Here is an 18651-nt window from a genome sequence, read left to right on the forward strand (position 1 = left end):
AGCCCCTCCCAGCAGTGCCGATGCTTCCACTAGGAGACCTTAGGCGGTCACCTAGGGCAGCAGAATTTGGGGGGCAGCACTTTGCCGCCCTTGGCAGAAATTCAGTGGTGGGGGGTCCTTCCGCTCTAGGTTTTTAGCAGGAAATTTGGCAGCAGGTCCTTCACGCGCTCCGGGACTCGCTGCTGAAGTACCCTGAAGACGCGGAGTGGAAGGACCCTCGCCGCCGAATGCTCAGAGAAGGAGCACTGCCACCTAGGGTGGCAAAAACTGTGGTGCCGCTCCTGCTCCCAGGGAGTTCAGGAAAGGAAAGAAGCCATTTTTGAGTCAGTCTGGAGCCAGCCAGGGCAAGGGCAGGACTGGCTGTGTGGGGAGCTAGTAAGTCCCAGGCCTGCTTGCCGGGTTCCCCCTGAGAACTGGCCTCTAGGGACCTGAAAGCAAGATCCCTCAGCTGGGCTTTTCCTTCTCCACTGATGTTTCCCAGCTTGTAGAGTTTTACTGGGAAACTCCCCCAGTCAGGCTAAGTTAGCCCTCCAGCTCCCTAGTTGAGACAAGTCATCACATGGTCAACTCTGCTCTGTCCGCTAGTTCAGAGCTGTTGCCTGCTGTGCGTGTGTCTGGATGCTGGGCTAGGAGACCACAGTTTGGATTTTAGTATGGTTGTGTAATCTGCACCTTGAGCCTTGCACCCCTTTGTGGCGAGGGGAAATCCTGGGACCAAAGCAGCCTGATTCTTGCCTGAAGAGTATCCCTGCCAGGAGAGATCAGCCCCCCTGCAGTGACTGAGGAGTCCAGAGTCATCTCTGAACCTGAAGATCATTTGTGGAGTGTGTGAGTGCACCATCTTTTAGTTAGTCAGTCAGAGAATTTGTTTTGGGGACTCCCTACTCCCTGAACTGTGTCCTCAAGCCAGGGAGTAAGGGTTTGGGGATTTTATAACTTACTGCATATTAAACCTGTGGAGGGATTTAACAACTACTCCCCTTTGAGAGTCCTTTGGACTATCCTGAACCCAGTCAGCCACACTGCTAAACCACTGCAGAGAAGAATTTTGTGGTCATAGGTCATCAAGGGCCCCACCAAAATACATTTATCAATGGGACACTAATCTTACACTTACTACATCAAGTCACATGACTGGGGAAAGTCTTAGGTATTAGCAGCGTGGGCACTGGTGAACCTAACAATAGTGTTTTACCCTGTTGTTATATTTGTCTCTTATTTAATATAATTATTGTGTTGTTTCTCAGAAGTCTTCCACTATCTGGCAAGTAAGTGGGGATTACACTGTGGTTAGAATTTTCCTCCCAAGCTGCCCTGGTGACCCTGCCAGGAAAAAGCGATGGGGATGGAGGCACCACCAAATAAATTCATAGGGAAAAATAATGAAGATACACTCTGCTGAGTGGGTGGGTGGCAGGATCAAAAAGAACCCAGACCTGTCCATCAAAACCTATAAGCAGACTGGCATTAAAGAAGGCAACCAGGTGGAGAGGGGGCGCTACACTTAGTATACGAAAGAAGGTAAACTCCATTCTGTGTGATGAGTACCATAGAAATACCTATAATACAAAACATTACAGTCTAATGATGTCGTGGGTCCAATTCTGAGGTACATTTTTACACATGCAATCCCATTGTCTTCCCTAAAGAAGATGATCAGGTGTGCAGTCAAGGAAGAACTAAGTTCTATTCCTGGTTTTACTACAGACTTCCTCTGTGACCATTGGAAAATCACTTACTCTTTATCTCATTTTTTTCCCACCTCTGTGAAGTGGGGATAATACTTCCAGATTTTCACAGATATGAGGAATAATTTATTAATATTCATAAGCATTTTGAGATAAGCAATATAGAAGCACCAAATATAATTTTGAAGCTGTCATTGATGTCAAGCCACACCAGGAATACATTTAATAGAAGCTCCAGCTTCTATAAAAAGATATTCAGTATATTAGAGAATCAGATGCATCTACACAAGGTGAATCTGGAATCTCCTAAGCCTCTGTTATTTGACAGGCTGTATGGATGATATCCAGTGCTATTTTCTGTGGACTTATTTCCTCTTTGTCCTGTTTCTTGGTTGCAGGCTCTCTAATTGTGCTATGCTTATTTATTGGAAGATGCTTACTTGAATTCATAAGAATAATTTCATGCATTTTTTTCAGACTTTGCTACCTGTGCTCTTTCTACAGGGGGAATGAATAGTTATCCTTCTCCAGAACTGCAAGAAGAGTGTGAAACCTTAAATCAAGGAGATGCACAACAGCAAGTAGCTGTTCTGGAGAGGTAGGGTAACTCCTTCTGAATTGTTGCAGTGGTGTGGGGAATACAATTGCATATGTATAGCCTATTCTCCTAATAAAGAACCTGTCCCCTTGAAGGCAATGGCAAAATTCCCATTAGATTTCATGGAAACAGGGTAAGGCCCTAAGTTCTCCATTAGCATAACTTGAGTGAATGACCCTTTTGCATCTTCTTCACATACAAACTATTGCTAAAGTGGGGTATTTCCCCTGCAGGATGCCTTTCCCTGAATTTGATGGAACTGACAGTGGTGGGACTTTGGAAGAGCTAATGGAAAGCAGAGTCATAGAAGAAATTACAGAAGCCACTCAGGAACCTGTAGATGTCAGAGAAGAAGAAAAATATGATTTTGAGGAGGAGTATTTCACAGAGGACACTGCCGAAGAGGCCAAGCTAGAGGAATACGGAGAAGCCCCAGAGAAGAATGAAGAAAACTTAGAAGAGACAGTAGAAACTGGAGCTGCATATACTTACTATGGTATAGTTTCTAGGTCCTGAGGCAAAGCCCTTTGAAGTCAGTGGAAAGACTGCTTGCAATGGGCTTTGGCTCAGACTCATAGTATTTAGTCATTTCCCTGGCTTCTTAAGCTTTTTGTTGGCCACACTAATGAAATACAGCTAATTTGCTTTATGCAATTTCCATGTGTGTAACAGAGGGCAGAGCTGGTGCTGTCATTTAGTCTCTAACTTGGATCTAGAACGTTTTATTAGAGAAATAAAGCTGCAGTTCTAGTTAAACAAAATTAACTAGCAGCTAATTCTTGTCAGTCCAGATTAAACTGAATCCTCAAAGCCGGCTAGGATATTGACACTCTCAGCAAATCACTCTATTATTAGTGAGCTAACAGGGCTGCTGCTTCTGAATGCTCACCTTTCCTGGGACGACAGGCCTTAGCCGGGGGGACAGTACATCTGTGATTCCACTATCGCCCATTCTTGCACAAGGGGCAAGTCATCCATCAGGTATGTCCCCATCCAAACAGAGGCTCATCATACCCTGCCAGTGATAACCTTTCACTTTCCACCTAGCTGTCTGTATTTCATTGCAGATTTTCTTTGAGATGCAATAGGCTAAAAGTTAAAGATCTGGTTACTAGATATTGTCACAAAAATTCCATAAGAGTTACCCACGTTTACGTTAGTGTCTCCCCCTCACCTGTTTGAAAATCTACAACCCAACAGAATTCCTGTTGACAAAGGGCAGATGGATGGGTGTCAGGAGTGTTTGTGTGTTGATCGACTGCTGCAATGCAAATACAGCCTAATTTACAAGCTGCAGTTTATGGTTCTCTAGTTAATTCATTGATAGTGATATCAACTTCTCAAAAGACTTGTATAATCTAGCAGTTCCTAAACGTCATTGGTTCACTTTCCACCTACTTAAAAAATAAAGTTCCATCAATTCACTGCATACACTTATCACAGTTTGGAATTCCCTGCTATAAGGAGCTGTACCTAGCACTGATTTGCAATTCAGCATATCCATGCTGATGAGGAAGAAGGGTAGGATGGACAGTATGAAATAAAGTTATTGTCCCACACTATTTTACATCCTCCTGTTTGCTTTCCTGATACCTGGCTTTCCTTCTGTGCCAGATTCTGATTCCATACACTTGTGAAAATTTGGAGTCACTCCTTTGACTTCAGCTGAGTGAGTCTGAATTTACACTGGTGTAAATGTGATCAAAATCTAGCCTGCTGCACACCAAATTGCTGCAGGTTACACTACTTATACCTATTTTCTGACAGGGACGGCTCCAGGCCCCAGCACGCCAAGCACGTGCTTGGGGTGGCATGCCATGGGGGACGCTCTGCTGGTTGCTGGGAGGCGGCAGGCGGCTCTGGTGGACCTCCCGCAGGCATCCCTGCGGAGGGTCCGCCGGTCCCGCGGCTCCGGTGGACCTCCCGCAGGCACGCCTGTGGGAGGTCCACCGGAGCCGCGGGACCGGCAGACCCTCTGCAGCCACATCTGCAGGAGATCCACCGGAGCCGCAGGACCGCCGAGTGGCAGAGCGCCCCCCGCAGCGTGCCGCCGTGCTTGGGGCGGCGAAATGGCTAGAGCCAGCCCTGTTTTCTGAACAGCATATACCCAATCTAACTTATCACCACTGAACTTGGATCAGCGACTTTCATGGATTTCTCCTGTTAAGCACGGCCTTTAGTGTCGTTTTCTGGAAGGAAGATGTGTTGGTAACACCTCTTGATGAACACATCTACAATAGGAATAAAATAAAAGTTTTTACATAGTTAAGACAGTTCACGCTAACATGGTTTGCCTGATCACTATAGACCAGGTATAACTGTTTTATACACCAGCTTAGACACTGAAACCATATGGCCTTACTTTTCTCCCTTCACTTCTGTTTTCCTAGCTCCGCTCATTTCAAAACCTCACTAGTTGAAGTGAGAGTAGAATCATGTCCCCTCCAACCAACCATGTTCTAGAGAGAGACGACATGTTCTCTAGTAAGACCCGAGAAAGCTTAACTAATTCTTTTGTCTGCCAACTTGAATAGAATATTCTTTGCCTCTGAAGTACCAGCTCTGATGATTTTGGTTCTCTCCCTCACAAACTTTAATCGTAACCTTTATTTGCCTTTTTTAGATGCTTGTGCAGTGGATCATGATGGAGGAGAGTGTCAAGATTACGCTCTGAAGTGGTATTATGACAAAGAGCAGAAAGTCTGCACTCCATTCTGGTATGGTGGCTGTGGAGGCAACAAAAACAGATTTGAAACTCAAGAGGAATGTGAAGCCTTGTGCATAGTATCTTCCTAGAGTGGAGACAGTCAAACCGTTTCACTTCTTCAACTATGCTGTAAGGACAATGGGGAAAAAGAGATTAAAAGAAAAAAGCTTTAAGTTAACAATACTGCTTCTAAATTTCAGGTATAACAAATACATCCTTATTAAAATCCATGTGACAAGAGGGCATTTTTACTTGTTTCTTACCTGCTAAATGAATAATGAAAATAGAGTTACAAAAATTGGTCAGTTGGCCTGATTTAGGAAGAACTGATCTAGGAAATGTTATTTTCTTAGCCAACAGTACATAATTTTTACCTTACCCTTTTAAATAAATGCTAACACTTGATATTGCTCCATATCATCAAAATGTGCACTTTTTAAATGTACTGAAGAAAATAAATCAATACCTCAGACATTTTTATAAAATAATATTGAAGGTGAGATGTTCATGTCAAAGTGTTTTGGTTCACTGGTATGAATTTCGTACTTAAAGAATGGACCAAAACAACATTTTAGCTCTCAAAAGATGTAGACCTATGACAGGTGCCTCTGGTCTGTCTCTAATGTAGCCTCATTCTTAGCCTTTTTTAAAAGAACCCAGTATGAATAAATTCATTCTGCCTAAAATATTAAGGTGTGCGCCACTGTGTTTTTTAAAATTGATTTTGACAGCCTTGTTGATTGGCTTCTCAGCGTATATAAATCAGCATAGCTCAAATTCATTTCACTGAGGGATCAATACACAGATGAAATGCCAATGATTGTGTTGGACAAGTACAGAAGAGTTAGGTCTTTAGTGTTTTTGTACTGCTGTGAAAGCCATGTCTTTTTCTTTAAAGTACAAAGAATTACAGCTAGAGTTTTTGTTTTTAAGTGCACATGCTATGACTTTTAAAGCCTGTTCATGATGGTACCTGGCACTGAATTTTATTGCTCAGTGGAACGATGTGGCTTTGCAGCTACAAGGCTAGCTACACAAAGGGATTTATTTGCCTAACTGCCATTTTAGCCTCCTAAATCCAAAATTTAGGTAGTCAAAACCCTAGACACCTTCAAGGACAGGTGACAAAGTCCTTAGGCACCTAAAATTTTGCCATTCAGCATGCACACAGTGCCACTGTCCAGACATCTGGACACCCAGCTCATACCTAAGGCCCAGCAGGATGCTCAGACTAGGTATTCCCCATCTAGTTTATCTGTGGGGCCTAATCAGGTAGGTGTTCTCAGAGGACACCTAACAGATCAGGCCATGCACAAAATATCAGAGGAAGACATGGTTCCCTTACGACCTTTAATGCAGTGGGTAGAGCACTCCCCCAGGACGTGGGAACCCCAGGTTCAAATCTATCCTTCGCCTGATTTGGTGCAGGGATTGGAATCCGTATCTCCCACCTGGCAGGAGCGTGCCCTAACCACTGGGCTACAGAAAATTCTGGGGTGGGGCTCTTCCAATCCCTCCTGCTCCAGTGGTGCCATGTTGTATAAATAATTAAATAAATGGTCACTGGAACAGGGATTTGAGTCTCTGACATCTCAGGTGAGCACCTTAGCCATTGGGCTATAGAGTCAGTCACACTTTTTTTTTTCCAACCCAATGGATATTTAATTACTTACACAAAGTGGAACAGCTTCCACTGGAGAGAGAGACCTGACCCTGAATATCCTATATCCTAGTGGTTATGGCAATCTCCAGAGAGGTGGATTCCAATCCTTGCTCCATATCATGCAGAAGGGTGATCTGCACCTTGATTTCCCATATCCTCAGTGAGTGCTCTAACCACTGGGCTACAGGTTAAGGGGTGAGGAAGAGGCAGTGGCAATACCACTCCCATTTCCTCTCCCCACCCTCAAGAAAGGGCTTCGGCGCCCAACTCTAAGAGAGGAATCAGGACTTTGAGGGACTGAGTGTAAGCCACACTCCTCTCCTCAGCATTTCCTCTTGGCTAGCTTAGGTGGCTCCCCACTCAGCATGCATCCTAATTTTCAGTGCCTAACTCTCCCCTTGAAGCGTATTGGGACCCTGGGTGCTCAGCTTGAGGGTGACTTCCATTAGGTGGTAAGGCACCTGCAAGAAAGTGAGGTGACACTGAGCCTAAGTCCACTTTTTGTGGCTCTAGCCCGGGGTCTCCAAACTTTGAGATGAGGGCCATATTAGATTTTTGAAGGGGGCTCCATGGGCCAAAGCAACTGTGAAAAATTAAATATATGCAAACAAATGCAAATCATAAAAAACCAACACTATTCTACTGTGTCAGTGTTGCATTAAATTCTAAATCAGGTATAAAAGTTAATTGATGCAGGTAGTGTGAAATCACACAATAATTGTCAATACATTAAAAATCATTTCACTTTTTTAAAATTTTATTTCTAAAAGCTCACACATTTGTATCATACACATATTGTTGGGTTCTATTAGTGCTGTAGTTAAAATTTAACCATTATGAAATTGTTAATTTTCATCTTCTTTACTCCATTTATTGGAGATGTAATTAAGCATCTGGCCTGTATTTTTACTCTGAGGCAGGGGTCCATGCCTGCTCGGCTGCAGCAGCAACTCTCCCCTAAGTTGTCTCCCCTTTTGTGGGGTCACTGGCTCCCAGAGGCACTCACCCCTCTGCCCAGTTCAGCTGTGCTGCTGCTGGTGGCCCCTCCCCCTGCCTGCTCAGCATGCCTACCCAGCTGTTCGCTTTTCCCGTTGGTTGGAGAGCTGGACAAATGGAAGCCCCGGGCCGGATCCAGCCCACGGGCCATAGTTTGGAGACCCTGGCTCTAGCCCATAGCATCCTATTTGAAACACTATGCAGCTTGCCCCACATCAGTGGTGGCCACATAGCACTTACTATGCAATCTAGTCTCCCTCCTGGAAGAGGTGGCACAGTGATATCACCCACCAAATGGTATCCATTTGTCTGCAGCTGGGGAGTATTTGTGGTGCGACTGGATTGTGTGTGGAGGGAAGAGGGGCCTGATACTCTGTGTTGATTAAGAAATCAACAAACTATTTCTCTATTTAAAAACTTGATGCAAACATGTTCTAAAGCTTACCCCACTGAAAGACTGGCCTATCTTAAAGCCTCGAGGCCTCCTGATCTCCTATGGTGAAAGTCAGTAATGCCACTGAAACGGGTCAGGGTTGCAGCAGGATATTCATAGAGTTCAAGGCAAGAAGGGAACAGTAGATCTAGTTTGACTGTCTGTATATCACAGGGCATTAACTTTCACCCAGACTACTCTGTATTAAGCCCAGTTATTGTGTATAACTAAAAACCTATCTTGTTTGGTTAAAGAAGACCTTCCAGTAAGGCAACCAGAAATCCATGGTAGCAAACCCCAAGCAAGGATCGGCGTCTAAATAGCCTGATTTCCACCCCCTCAAAATGGTGTAGGTCAGATATATGTTCATTGATGTCAAAAGAGTTACCTCCATGCAGGCTTGGAAAGTTTAGATTTTAAATTAGTAAATGTCAATTTCAACATATGCACAAACAGATGAAAAAATATTTCCACTGGTAATAATCAAAGTTTACAGATAAGCAAGGAAAATGCTGCTTGAGAACTAGAGTTTGATTTAAGGATATTTACTTTGTATATCTTGACATATATCCCTGCAGCTCCCAGCTGTTTGCTGCTGCCTCGTCGCACCGCCATAGCTCCCAGCTTGCCGGCTGAGTGGGGCCAGCAAACCCTGGCAAAAAGTTTCAAGGGGGGGACGTGACCCACATGCCTCCCCTATGCATCGCTTCTGGCAGTGGGAAGGAGGGTCTCAGGGCTTCAGCCCCAGGGGGTGTGCCTGCTGGAGCTCAGGGCTGAAGCCCCAAACCCCAGCAGGTGCACCCCCATTCTTGAACCTTTGAAGATTGTCATATGTGGCTCAGAGGGTCAGTAAGTTTGGCCACCCTGAGCTGTAGGAAGGAAGGAATGGGTATAAAACTCTCTGAATTAAGAGAGCAACAAACAAACCAGCAGCCCTCTCTGCTCACATCTCAGCTTTGGCAGGCAACACGCATCAGTAGCTTAATCCATGCAGCACTTTCAGCTCAGCCTTTTAACACACCTGTGGAAGCAGCCAACAACAGCACAGCTAAGAAGAAAGAAGCCATGAAACAGCATCAAGAAGCAACTTTCCAGTTCAGCTCTGTTTCTTCAGCACCATGGTGAGAGGAAATCTGCCAAAGACTTCGATTTTAAATTATTCCTTTAATGATTTTAATGGGCTATTGACCTGCTATTGTAATTTAAGATAGTAATAGCATCTCTTGTTAAACACTAGATTGTTTAAATTATTCCTGGAAAGAAAACAATCTAATATTTGTAAACCAAGAGACAAACAAAAAGGCCAATTAAATTTGAATGTAAGATTCTGAATATTCATTAGTTTGACTGTCTCAGATAGCTCCTTGAATGCCTTCTTTTAAGTAACTGAATTTAAATACTCCTTCATTTCATAAGGCCTAATTAAAATCACCCACTTTTGCCTGTTTATAAATTCTTTAAGTTATCCATGCTTTGGATTCACCTACCTTTATACAAACTGTTTTAGTGGTGATACACTAAAAAAAAGATTCACTACTAGTTTCAGAAATTATGTAATTTGGCTTTAACATACCTAAAAGGAAAAAATGGTGCCCCCAGCAAGATAGATTCACTTTTAAGTATAATCTCTGTTAAACGATCGCTATAGCGAGGCATGCAGAAAAAAATGCAACAGAAGTAGCTGTCATTCATTGTTTTTGTTTTGAATTGTCTTTGTTAATAATTTTGCTTGTCTTAATTTTGGTGTCCCATAAGGGATAAAAAGTGGGCATCCCATCTCTAAATTGGCATTAAGAACAATAATTATTAAGAATTGGCCTATTACTTATTTCTCTAGACTACAAGTTTTAGTAAGGTTTGGAATAAAATTACTTTGCACCCTTTTCTATCCCCAAAATTCTACAGGATATTTCCATAAGAATTTTTTTCTTAGGATTAAGTAAGTATGTTGAGATTTGTACAATGGACTGGAATTTGAGCCAGATTTCTCACTAAAACATGCTCATTTTCTAAATATATTCCTGATATGGAGTAGGAGAGAGAGAGAGAGAGAGCTTTCCCCTTTATATTTTATCTCATCTTAGTTGACATTAGGGGCAATTATAGAACTTGGACAGATTTCTCTACAAATCTATTTTAAAAATAAAGACATTTTAAGGTCTGTTAGTAATCAAAACATTTTTGAGCAAAAGAGTGTGTGTGGGGGGGGGGGGGAAGAGGTCATTTTTTCTGTTCAGTTTTAATGCTGATATCATTTGGGTCCTGATCCTTCAGTGTGATCTACACAGGCTTGAGAATCTAATTACACATTTGGGACCTCAGAGAAGGTTTTGTTAAAGTGTCATTCTTCCAGGTCTGGCTACATGTATCTCTGACAATATTGACTTATAGGTTATGTCTGGCTCAGGAACGCCACAGCGATCATCCAGCCAGCTGGGGCTGTTTCAGCAGGTAGACTGAAATCACAAGGCATTCTTTGGGTCCTAAAAACTGTTCACTGTCATTATGAATTGTTACTATGAATAGGGAGACAGAGGGAAGAGAGGGGCTCTATCCTGGTGATTAAGGTACTGTTCACCAGGGTCTGCAGTAAAAAAGGTCAATAACCTAACATCAGTACTCAATGATTTAATGACAGAGACAAGATGGGGGAGAAAATGTCTTTTATTGGACCAACTTTTGTTAGTGAGAGAGACTTCCGAAGGCCTGTCTCTTTCACCAACAGAAGTTGGTCCAATAAAAGAATATCACCCGATTTGTCTGTCTAATATCTTGGGACTGACATGGCTACAACTACACTGCACATAATGGATTTAATGACGGATATGTATATATCTGTCTTATCTAAATAGTGGTTTTTGTTTGGGTCAAATTTATTAAACACAGACCTCAGATAAGTCAGCTTGACTGGATTTATTAAACAATTAACACCCGTTAATCAGTGCATAACAGAAAGGGATATATATTACCTCAGTCTGAGAGACTCAACCCTTGCAGCTGACCTTGGTTCTACCTGGTTTTAAACTGACTTATAACATGGCTTACTATTATACTCAGGTTCTTTTGTTATCCTGGTACTTCCTTAGCATGTTAAATGGCACATTTAATAAGTTTAATAACATTCTCAAACACCTGTTGCCAATTCATTCTTTACCATTAGCAAGTTATATTTGTGTATTTCTGTTAAGTCTGCAGTTAATACAGTGCTTACCAATACATTTGATAATAGTTTCTTAGGAATTGCTTTGCAAAAACACTAAGTCAAAGATTACCTTCTTCTTAAACTGGTATTCTCTCTTTGCCTTAGCATAACTGCAGAGGATTATGGGGAATTTGTTCATAAAACCAGTGTTATGAAAATATGCGTTATAGGTCACCTAGGATGTGGGAGACCCAAGCTCAAGTCCCTACTCCAATGACTTATGTATAAAAAAATACTAGAAAAGCTTCAATAGGAGAGACCCAGATCAGCATAGCCCAGTGTACTCATTTGCAATGTGGTAACCTCATGTTGAAATCTTTCCACATCAGGAGGAAATGAATCTGGGTCTCTTGCATCCCAGTTGAGTGCCCTAACCATCGGGCCAGAAGCTTTATAAGCATAGTGGCAGTACTGGATCATTTCAACATTTTTTAAACATTTTGATTTTTTCAATTCAGTCAAAGCTATTCAGCAAACTTGACACAAATTAGAAAATACATAGTTTTGGCTGACTTCACTTCAGCCGGTCTGGTCAGATAAAAGCTACAATTTTCTTAGATTTGCACATAGAAGTAAGTTTCAAACTGAAGACAATCTGAACGCCTTAGCTTCCAAGAAAGAGAGGTTCCCAAGAAAATGCAAATAGTGACATGTGTACCTAGGTACCAAAATTTAGCAAGGTTAGTTTTTTAAGTACATCTTCTTGGAAGTAATTGATTTTTACAGTGTCAGTATTCAACCAATATTTGACCAGAGCAGTTACACAATTATTCAAAATCTTGAAACTTTCATAATTCCAAATGTAACAAGTGTGAGTTCAGTTTACTGAAAGACCATTGAAAATTGACTTGTAACAGATTAAGCTGAATCAGTCAATCATGACTGAAATTGGAACCATGCACCTGAAGCACATGTTGAAGTCAGTTCAGAAATATGTCACAGTTTGCACAGCCAGACAAAACATCAGCTGTTTGCCAAAGTGGTGAAACAGATGATTTTGGTAGTACCAGAAACTAATGCTGTACGTGAGTGCAGTTGAAGTGCTCTGCATGGTATTAGAACATGGCTTTGATCCACAATGGGATGGTCATGGCTCAGCTTGTATATAATTTCACATGTACACAAGGACAGAACTGATGACTTACAGATGAAGCAGGAGAATTCAGTTCAAGAAAACCAGGGTGAATTTTTTCAAGATTTGTAAGTCGTTCCATTTACTCAGGTTTAAAAAGTAATGCTCTAATGAGTAGTTTTGTACCATGACTGAATGTGTACACCTTTAATAAAGTGAGAAACAAGCTTCTGTTCCAAACTCAGTGTTTTCTTGATTAAGGCAACTCTTAGTATTTCCGGGCTGAGGCCCTAAGGGCCCCCCCAACCTCTCCAATTTTCTATACTCATGTGTTTTGTGCAGTTGCAACTTCATATCAATTTCTAGCTCTACTCTCCCTTTCCTCAGCTGAGGGAACATTGAGACACTAAGTTGCAGCGCTGTAAAGTGCCAGCATAGCCAAGGCCTAACCTTCTGGTCCATTGCCTCTCAAGGTGCTCCCTCTGCCTTCCACCACAGCAGCAGTGCTATCCTGCAAGCAGCTTTTCAGGAGCCTCAAAGGCAAGCTGTAACATGCTGCCTGTCATAAACAGATAAGTAAGAGTTAATAGAACAGAAGTACCTCATATCTCTTTTGCCTGTAAAGGGTTAACAAGGTCAGTGAGCCAGACTGTCACCTGACCAGAAGACAAATCAGGGGACAGGATACTTTCAAATCTTGAGGGAGGGAAGTTTTTGTGTGTGCTGTTAGTTTTTGGTGGTTGTTCTCTCTGGGTTCTGAGAGTGACCAGACATGCAGCCAGGCTTCTCTCCAATCTCTCTGATACAGGCTCTTATGTGCTCAGAATAGTAAGTACTAGGTAGAAAGGGCAAGTTAGGCTTATGTTTGTTTTCTTTATTTGCAAATGTATATTTGGCTGGAAGGAGTTCAAATGTGTGTTTGGCTGGAAGGATTTTACTTTGTACTTGTATACTTAGGTTGGGAGGGTATTCCCAGTGTCTATAGCTGAAAGACCCTATAATATATTCGATCTTAAATTTACAAAGATAATTTTTACTGTTTTTTCTTTCTTTAATTAAAAAGCTTTTCTTGTTTAACAACCTGATTTTTTTTTATTCTGGGGTGAGACCCTAAGGGACTGGGTCTGGATCCACCAGGGAATTGGTGGGGAGAAAGAAGGGAAGGGGGAGAGAGAGGTTAATTTTCTCTCTGTGTTAGGATTACTTTCTCTCAGGGAGAGTTTGGGAGGGGGAGAGAGAAGGAGGGGGGAAGGTGAATTTTCCTCTCTGTTTTAAGATTCAAGGAGTTTGAATCACAGTAATCTTCCAGGGTAACCCAGGGAGGGGAAGCCTGGGAGAAGCAACAGTGAGGGAAAGGGTTTACTTTCCTTGTGTTAAGATCCAGAGGGACTGGGTCTTGCGGGTCCCCCCCGGGCAAGGTTTTGGGGGGACCAGAGTGTACCAGGCACTGGAATTCCTGGTTGGTGGCAGCGCTACAAGTACTAAGCTGGTAATTAAGCTTAGAGGAATTCATGCTGGCACCCCATCTTTTGGACGCTAAGGTTCAGAGTGGGGAATTATACCATGACACTGCCATAAGCCAGTAACCCTTGCTGTGCTGAGGCCTTGGACTTTGAGTTGGACAGGCACATAGCGTTACACTCTCCTGCCTCCTTGAAGCTGCAATTCCACTGGGGGGTGGGGAACACACACACTCAATCAAGGGCAGGAGGATTCCCAAGGAGGTGAGAACTCTTCATAGCCTGCCTGTTCATGGATAAAACTTGTGAACTCCAGCAGCTTGGGTCCCAAACAGCTAAAAGCAGGCAGTCCCTTCTCTAGGGAGTAATTCATACCATTCAGGAGCAGGCAGTATTGAAAAGCAACAACAGGGTTTTGAGGAGAGGCACGCAAATTTTTTGGAATAGTTTGTCAAAGAGCAGTTTCAGTTGACTCAACTATACAAATCGGACACTTATAGTTTTGGTCATTTACAAAATGGTGAGCAGGAGCACCACCACCACTTCCCTCTCTAGCACCACCATCCTGCTTATCACCCATAGCCCAGTGGTCAAGGCACACATTTCTGCAGTGGGAAACCCACGTTTGAATCCTGACCCAAAGCAGACTTTCAAGTCATGAAAAATTTCAACCCACACATCTTTTTAAAATTTCCACTGAACTGCAAAAATCAGTTATTTGCCCAGCTCTCATTTTTGAACCTTTTCTCCTTTGCCTTCCTGCCTTAGAGTATCAGATGGGTAGCTGTGTTAGTCTATATCAACAAAAACAGGAGGTCCAATGGCACCTTAAGGACCCAGATTTATTTGGGCATAAGCTTTCATGTGTAAAAACCCCACTTCTTACCCATTTACCCCCCACTTTTTACCCACGAAAGCTTATGCCCAAATAAATCTGTTAGTCTTTAAGGTGCCACCAGACTCCTCGTTGCCTTAGAGTGTGTGTTTCCTGGGCCTTTGTTCCTCCCAGAGTCTCTCTCTGTGCCAGGCTTGTTGCCTTGCCCTATCTGGGCACACAGAAATCCTATTACTCCTGTGATGCCCTGCCTCAGACTGCAAAGTAATGGGAATTGTACTGGTCTGGGTCCTGCCCATGGATCCTCCACTCTGCCAGAGAAAAGAGGCTTAGTCTGACAGGTGAGAAGAAGTCTCTCTCTCTCCACCCTTCCACATCTATAGGCTGTATCCACATTAACAGCACTTGATGCAGTCTATGCCCAGAACGGATGCACGTGAGAACTCCATTCCTCATGCAGCTGCACCATTGTGGGATCACAATGAGGTAAATGAGAAAATCCCTCTTGTTCAAAATGACTCCTGTTTTACTGAGCAAGGCCCGGAGTGGTACAAGGTCTCCTAAAGTACTTACATGGGTATTAGGGGGAGCAGGCAGGTGTCCGTTCAGGTTCCCAGGGACATCCAACAGGCTAGTCCCACCATCAGGATATTTATTCCAGTACACTTCTTGATTAAGTGGTTCCCAGACCAGGATTAACAGCATAACTGCCCTCTTGTAAATAGCCAGGGTAAGTACCACATGCACACTACTTGGTGGCAAGCCAGTGGTTTGTTGTCTAGCAGTATGATCCTTGCTTTGAGGGCGACAACACTCTGGTTTACATTCTGGTTAAATCCTTGCAGTGGTGTATAAAATATTCATTCTTACACAATTTTTTCCTGGGCCTTCATGTGACCTGTGGCAAGAACCATGACCCCTAACTCTGGCTAAAAATAAACTGTGTTTACACCTGCGAATTGTTAATCCTCCCAAAGAGAGACCCAGATTAATTAATACATCTAAATTTGGTGGCATAGGGTATATATTAGAGAAGTTAGTAGCTGAGAATGCAGAGATGCCTGACTGCAGCGCCGGGAGAGCTCTCCCCCAGCATTGGCACCGCGACCACACTCACACTTCACAGCGCTGCCGCAGGAGTGCTCTCGCAGCAGTGCTTTGGAGTTTCGAGTGTAGCCAAGCCCTAAGTTCAAGCATTTGCCTTCTGGGCCAGTGGGGGACATCAGCGCGCTCTCTCTCTCTCTGCCTCTTTACAAGATAGTTCAAGGAAAAAATAAGAGAAAGCATAGCAGTGAGGGCTGAGGCATCTCTGCATTCTCAGCTACTAACTTCTCTAATGTATATTTTATGCTAGCCTAACTGAGGCATTTTGGTACCCAAACAAAACTCAGCTGGAAAACTTCATTCTTTGATCTGGTCAAAAGGTTAATTTCTGGTATGAGGAGAAACAGCTAGCTCTTTTGAGCAGGTATTGCCTTTATGTTTGTATAAAACCTACCACAATGGGGGCTTGGCCTCTAGATGCTATCATAAGGCAGATTTCTGGCAATCCCAGCTGTGTTAGAGTTTCTCCTGGATGGTTGTTTGAGGTTCTACAATCAGCCTTACCATCATTCCCTATGTAGGCACCCTGGTCTCCCGTGTCAATTCATCAGAAGGACCATATTAGACATTCCTATAGCTGACTTTTCTAACTACTATTATCTCTGAAAGACAGATTTTGTAACTAGTACCTCTATGTATGTATGTGTATATATAAAGAACCATACTGCTCTCCTTGGGAGAAAGCAATTATCCTTTTAGGTCCAGAAATCCTTAGCACTCCTTTGGATGGTTGTGGCATAAACAGGCACTCCTAATACTCTAAAGCAGTGGATCTTAAACTTTTTTCATTTGTGGACCCTTAAAATTTGAAACGGAGGTATGGACCCTTTTGGAAATCTTAGGCAGGTTAAGAACCACTGCTCTAAAGATCTCTCTCAAGCAGATTGTGTACACACATCAGTTGTACCCTCTTCATCTCATGCTATGAGAAATGCCAGGGCCTTATGGCTTTAAAGTTGCTGTAGGCAAGATGTTAAAATCCTATACCAGTTGGCATGTTAGGCATCTGGAAAATATTTATGAAGGAGGCAGTGCTCCTTCTGCAAGGACCCTAGTGGCATCATGGGCAAAGGCATATTAGCCTCATCTGAGGAAGATTTATAAAGTAAACTTAAAAATTCATGCTGGAATAAGAAGCATATTTGAAATATGAAACCTTGGTAAGTGACGTTTGGGGACATATATGTGGGTGTGTCTAAATGCAGAAGTTACCCCAGTTTTAAAAAAAACTATTTAAAAGCCACTTTAGGTAAACCAATCCCACCCCTGTGTAAATACTCTGAGGTTTAAACCCACAAAAGTTTATCTTTAGTTTAACCCATGCAAGAATGTGTTTAGACCAGGCCTATGCCAATGTGGTCATGTGAACCCAAATTTAGATATTCATCTAACTATGCTCAGGACCAGTGAACGTGTGAAGCACCTTTCTCTGGAAGTGAACAATTACAGCTAGAATCAAAGCACTGTAACCAGGCTCTGCTGACCGAAAGAGAACAAGTTAAATGGTCTGGATTAAAAAGAAACATGGAATCATAAACAAGTCACATATTTCTGGATTAAGAAGCACGTCACTAAGGGCATGGCTACACTAGAAACTTCAAAGCGCTCCCGTGGGAACGCTCTGGCAGCAGCTCTTTGAAGTGCAAGTGTGGTCATGCGCGAGGGCTGGGACAGCTCTCCCAGTAATTCACTTCCACAAGGGGATTAGCTCTGAGCGCTGGGAACACGGTTCCCAGTGCTCGGAGCCTGTTTACACTAGCACTTTAAAGTGCTCAGACTTGCTGCGCTAAGGGGGTGTGTGATTTTTCACACCCCTGAGCCAGTAAGTTAGAGTGCTATAAAATGTAAGTGTAGACAAGCCCTAAATAACAGGGTCCTTGAAGTAAATTATACATATCCCATTAATTTTAATGAGGCCAGAATGGAGGGACTAGCACTGCACAGTTGAGAGGGTAGAACATGTCAGGCTGACTGACCCATGTGTGTTTTCTGACCTTTGTTTCAGTATCTGGCTCCATAACCCAAGTTTGACAAAAGTTTTAATGACAAAGGAACCCTGCTCATCAAAATGTTACTCCGAGGGTGAACTTCAACCCATGCACAAGGCCTAGGCATCATTTAAGCCCTATTTTGAGTGGTGCATAGATCTCATGCTCTCTCTCTCTGCACTGAAGTGAATTGCCGATATAGTGGATTGGCTGAAGATGAAAAATAGCCAAGGAAAGTTCACATTAGAATAGTATCAGAGGGGTAGCCGTGTTAGTCTGGATCTGTAAAAGCAGCAAAGAATCCTGTGGCACCTTATAGACTAACAGACATTTTGGAGCATGAGCTTTTGTGGGTGAATACCCACTTGGTCAAGATGCGTGTAGTGGAAATTTCCAGGGGCAGGTATATATATGCAGGCAAGCTAGAGATAATGAGGTAGTTCAATCAGGGAGGATGAGGCCCTGTTCTAGCAGTTGAGGTGTGAAAACTCCCTGGCCACACTATAGCAGACCTTAAGGTGGCCATCCTGCAGCAAAAAAACTTCAGGACCAGACTTCAAAGAGAAACTGCTGAGCTTCAGTTCATCTGCAAATTTGACACCATCAGCTCAGGATTAAACAGACTGTGAATGGCTTGCCAGTTACAAAACCAGTTTCTCCTCCCTTCATTTTCACACCTCAATTTCTAGAACAGGGCCTCATCCTCCCTGATTGAACTACCTCATTATCTCTAGCTTGCCTGATGAAGTGGGTATTCACCCACGAAAGCTCATGCTCCAAAACATCTGTTAGTCTATAAGGTGCCACAGGATTCTTTGCTGCTTTTACAGATCCAGACTCATTGCCTATCAGGTCCTACTGCAGTTGAGAAGCCAAGTAATTCCTGTTTTTCACAGTCACAAAGC

General features: G+C 43.0%; 1 protein-coding gene across 1 annotated transcript in view; it reads left to right on the plus strand.

Annotated features, from left to right (window-relative positions):
- LOC127044622 (collagen alpha-6(VI) chain-like) overlaps positions 1–5643 on the plus strand; it is a 125948-nt gene extending 120305 nt beyond the window's left edge. Inside the window, exons 39-41 of the mRNA XM_050939713.1 lie at positions 2193–2286; positions 2520–2782; positions 4910–5643. Coding sequence (XP_050795670.1) covers positions 2193–2286; positions 2520–2782; positions 4910–5082 — 530 coding nt within the window. The 3' untranslated portion in view covers positions 5083–5643. The remainder of the gene's footprint in view (positions 1–2192; positions 2287–2519; positions 2783–4909) is intronic.
- Positions 5644–18651: the final 13008 nt, after the last annotated feature.

The sequence above is a fragment of the Gopherus flavomarginatus genome, chromosome 2 (assembly GCF_025201925.1).
Source record: "Gopherus flavomarginatus isolate rGopFla2 chromosome 2, rGopFla2.mat.asm, whole genome shotgun sequence".
NCBI classification, from domain to species: Eukaryota; Metazoa; Chordata; order Testudines; family Testudinidae; genus Gopherus; species Gopherus flavomarginatus.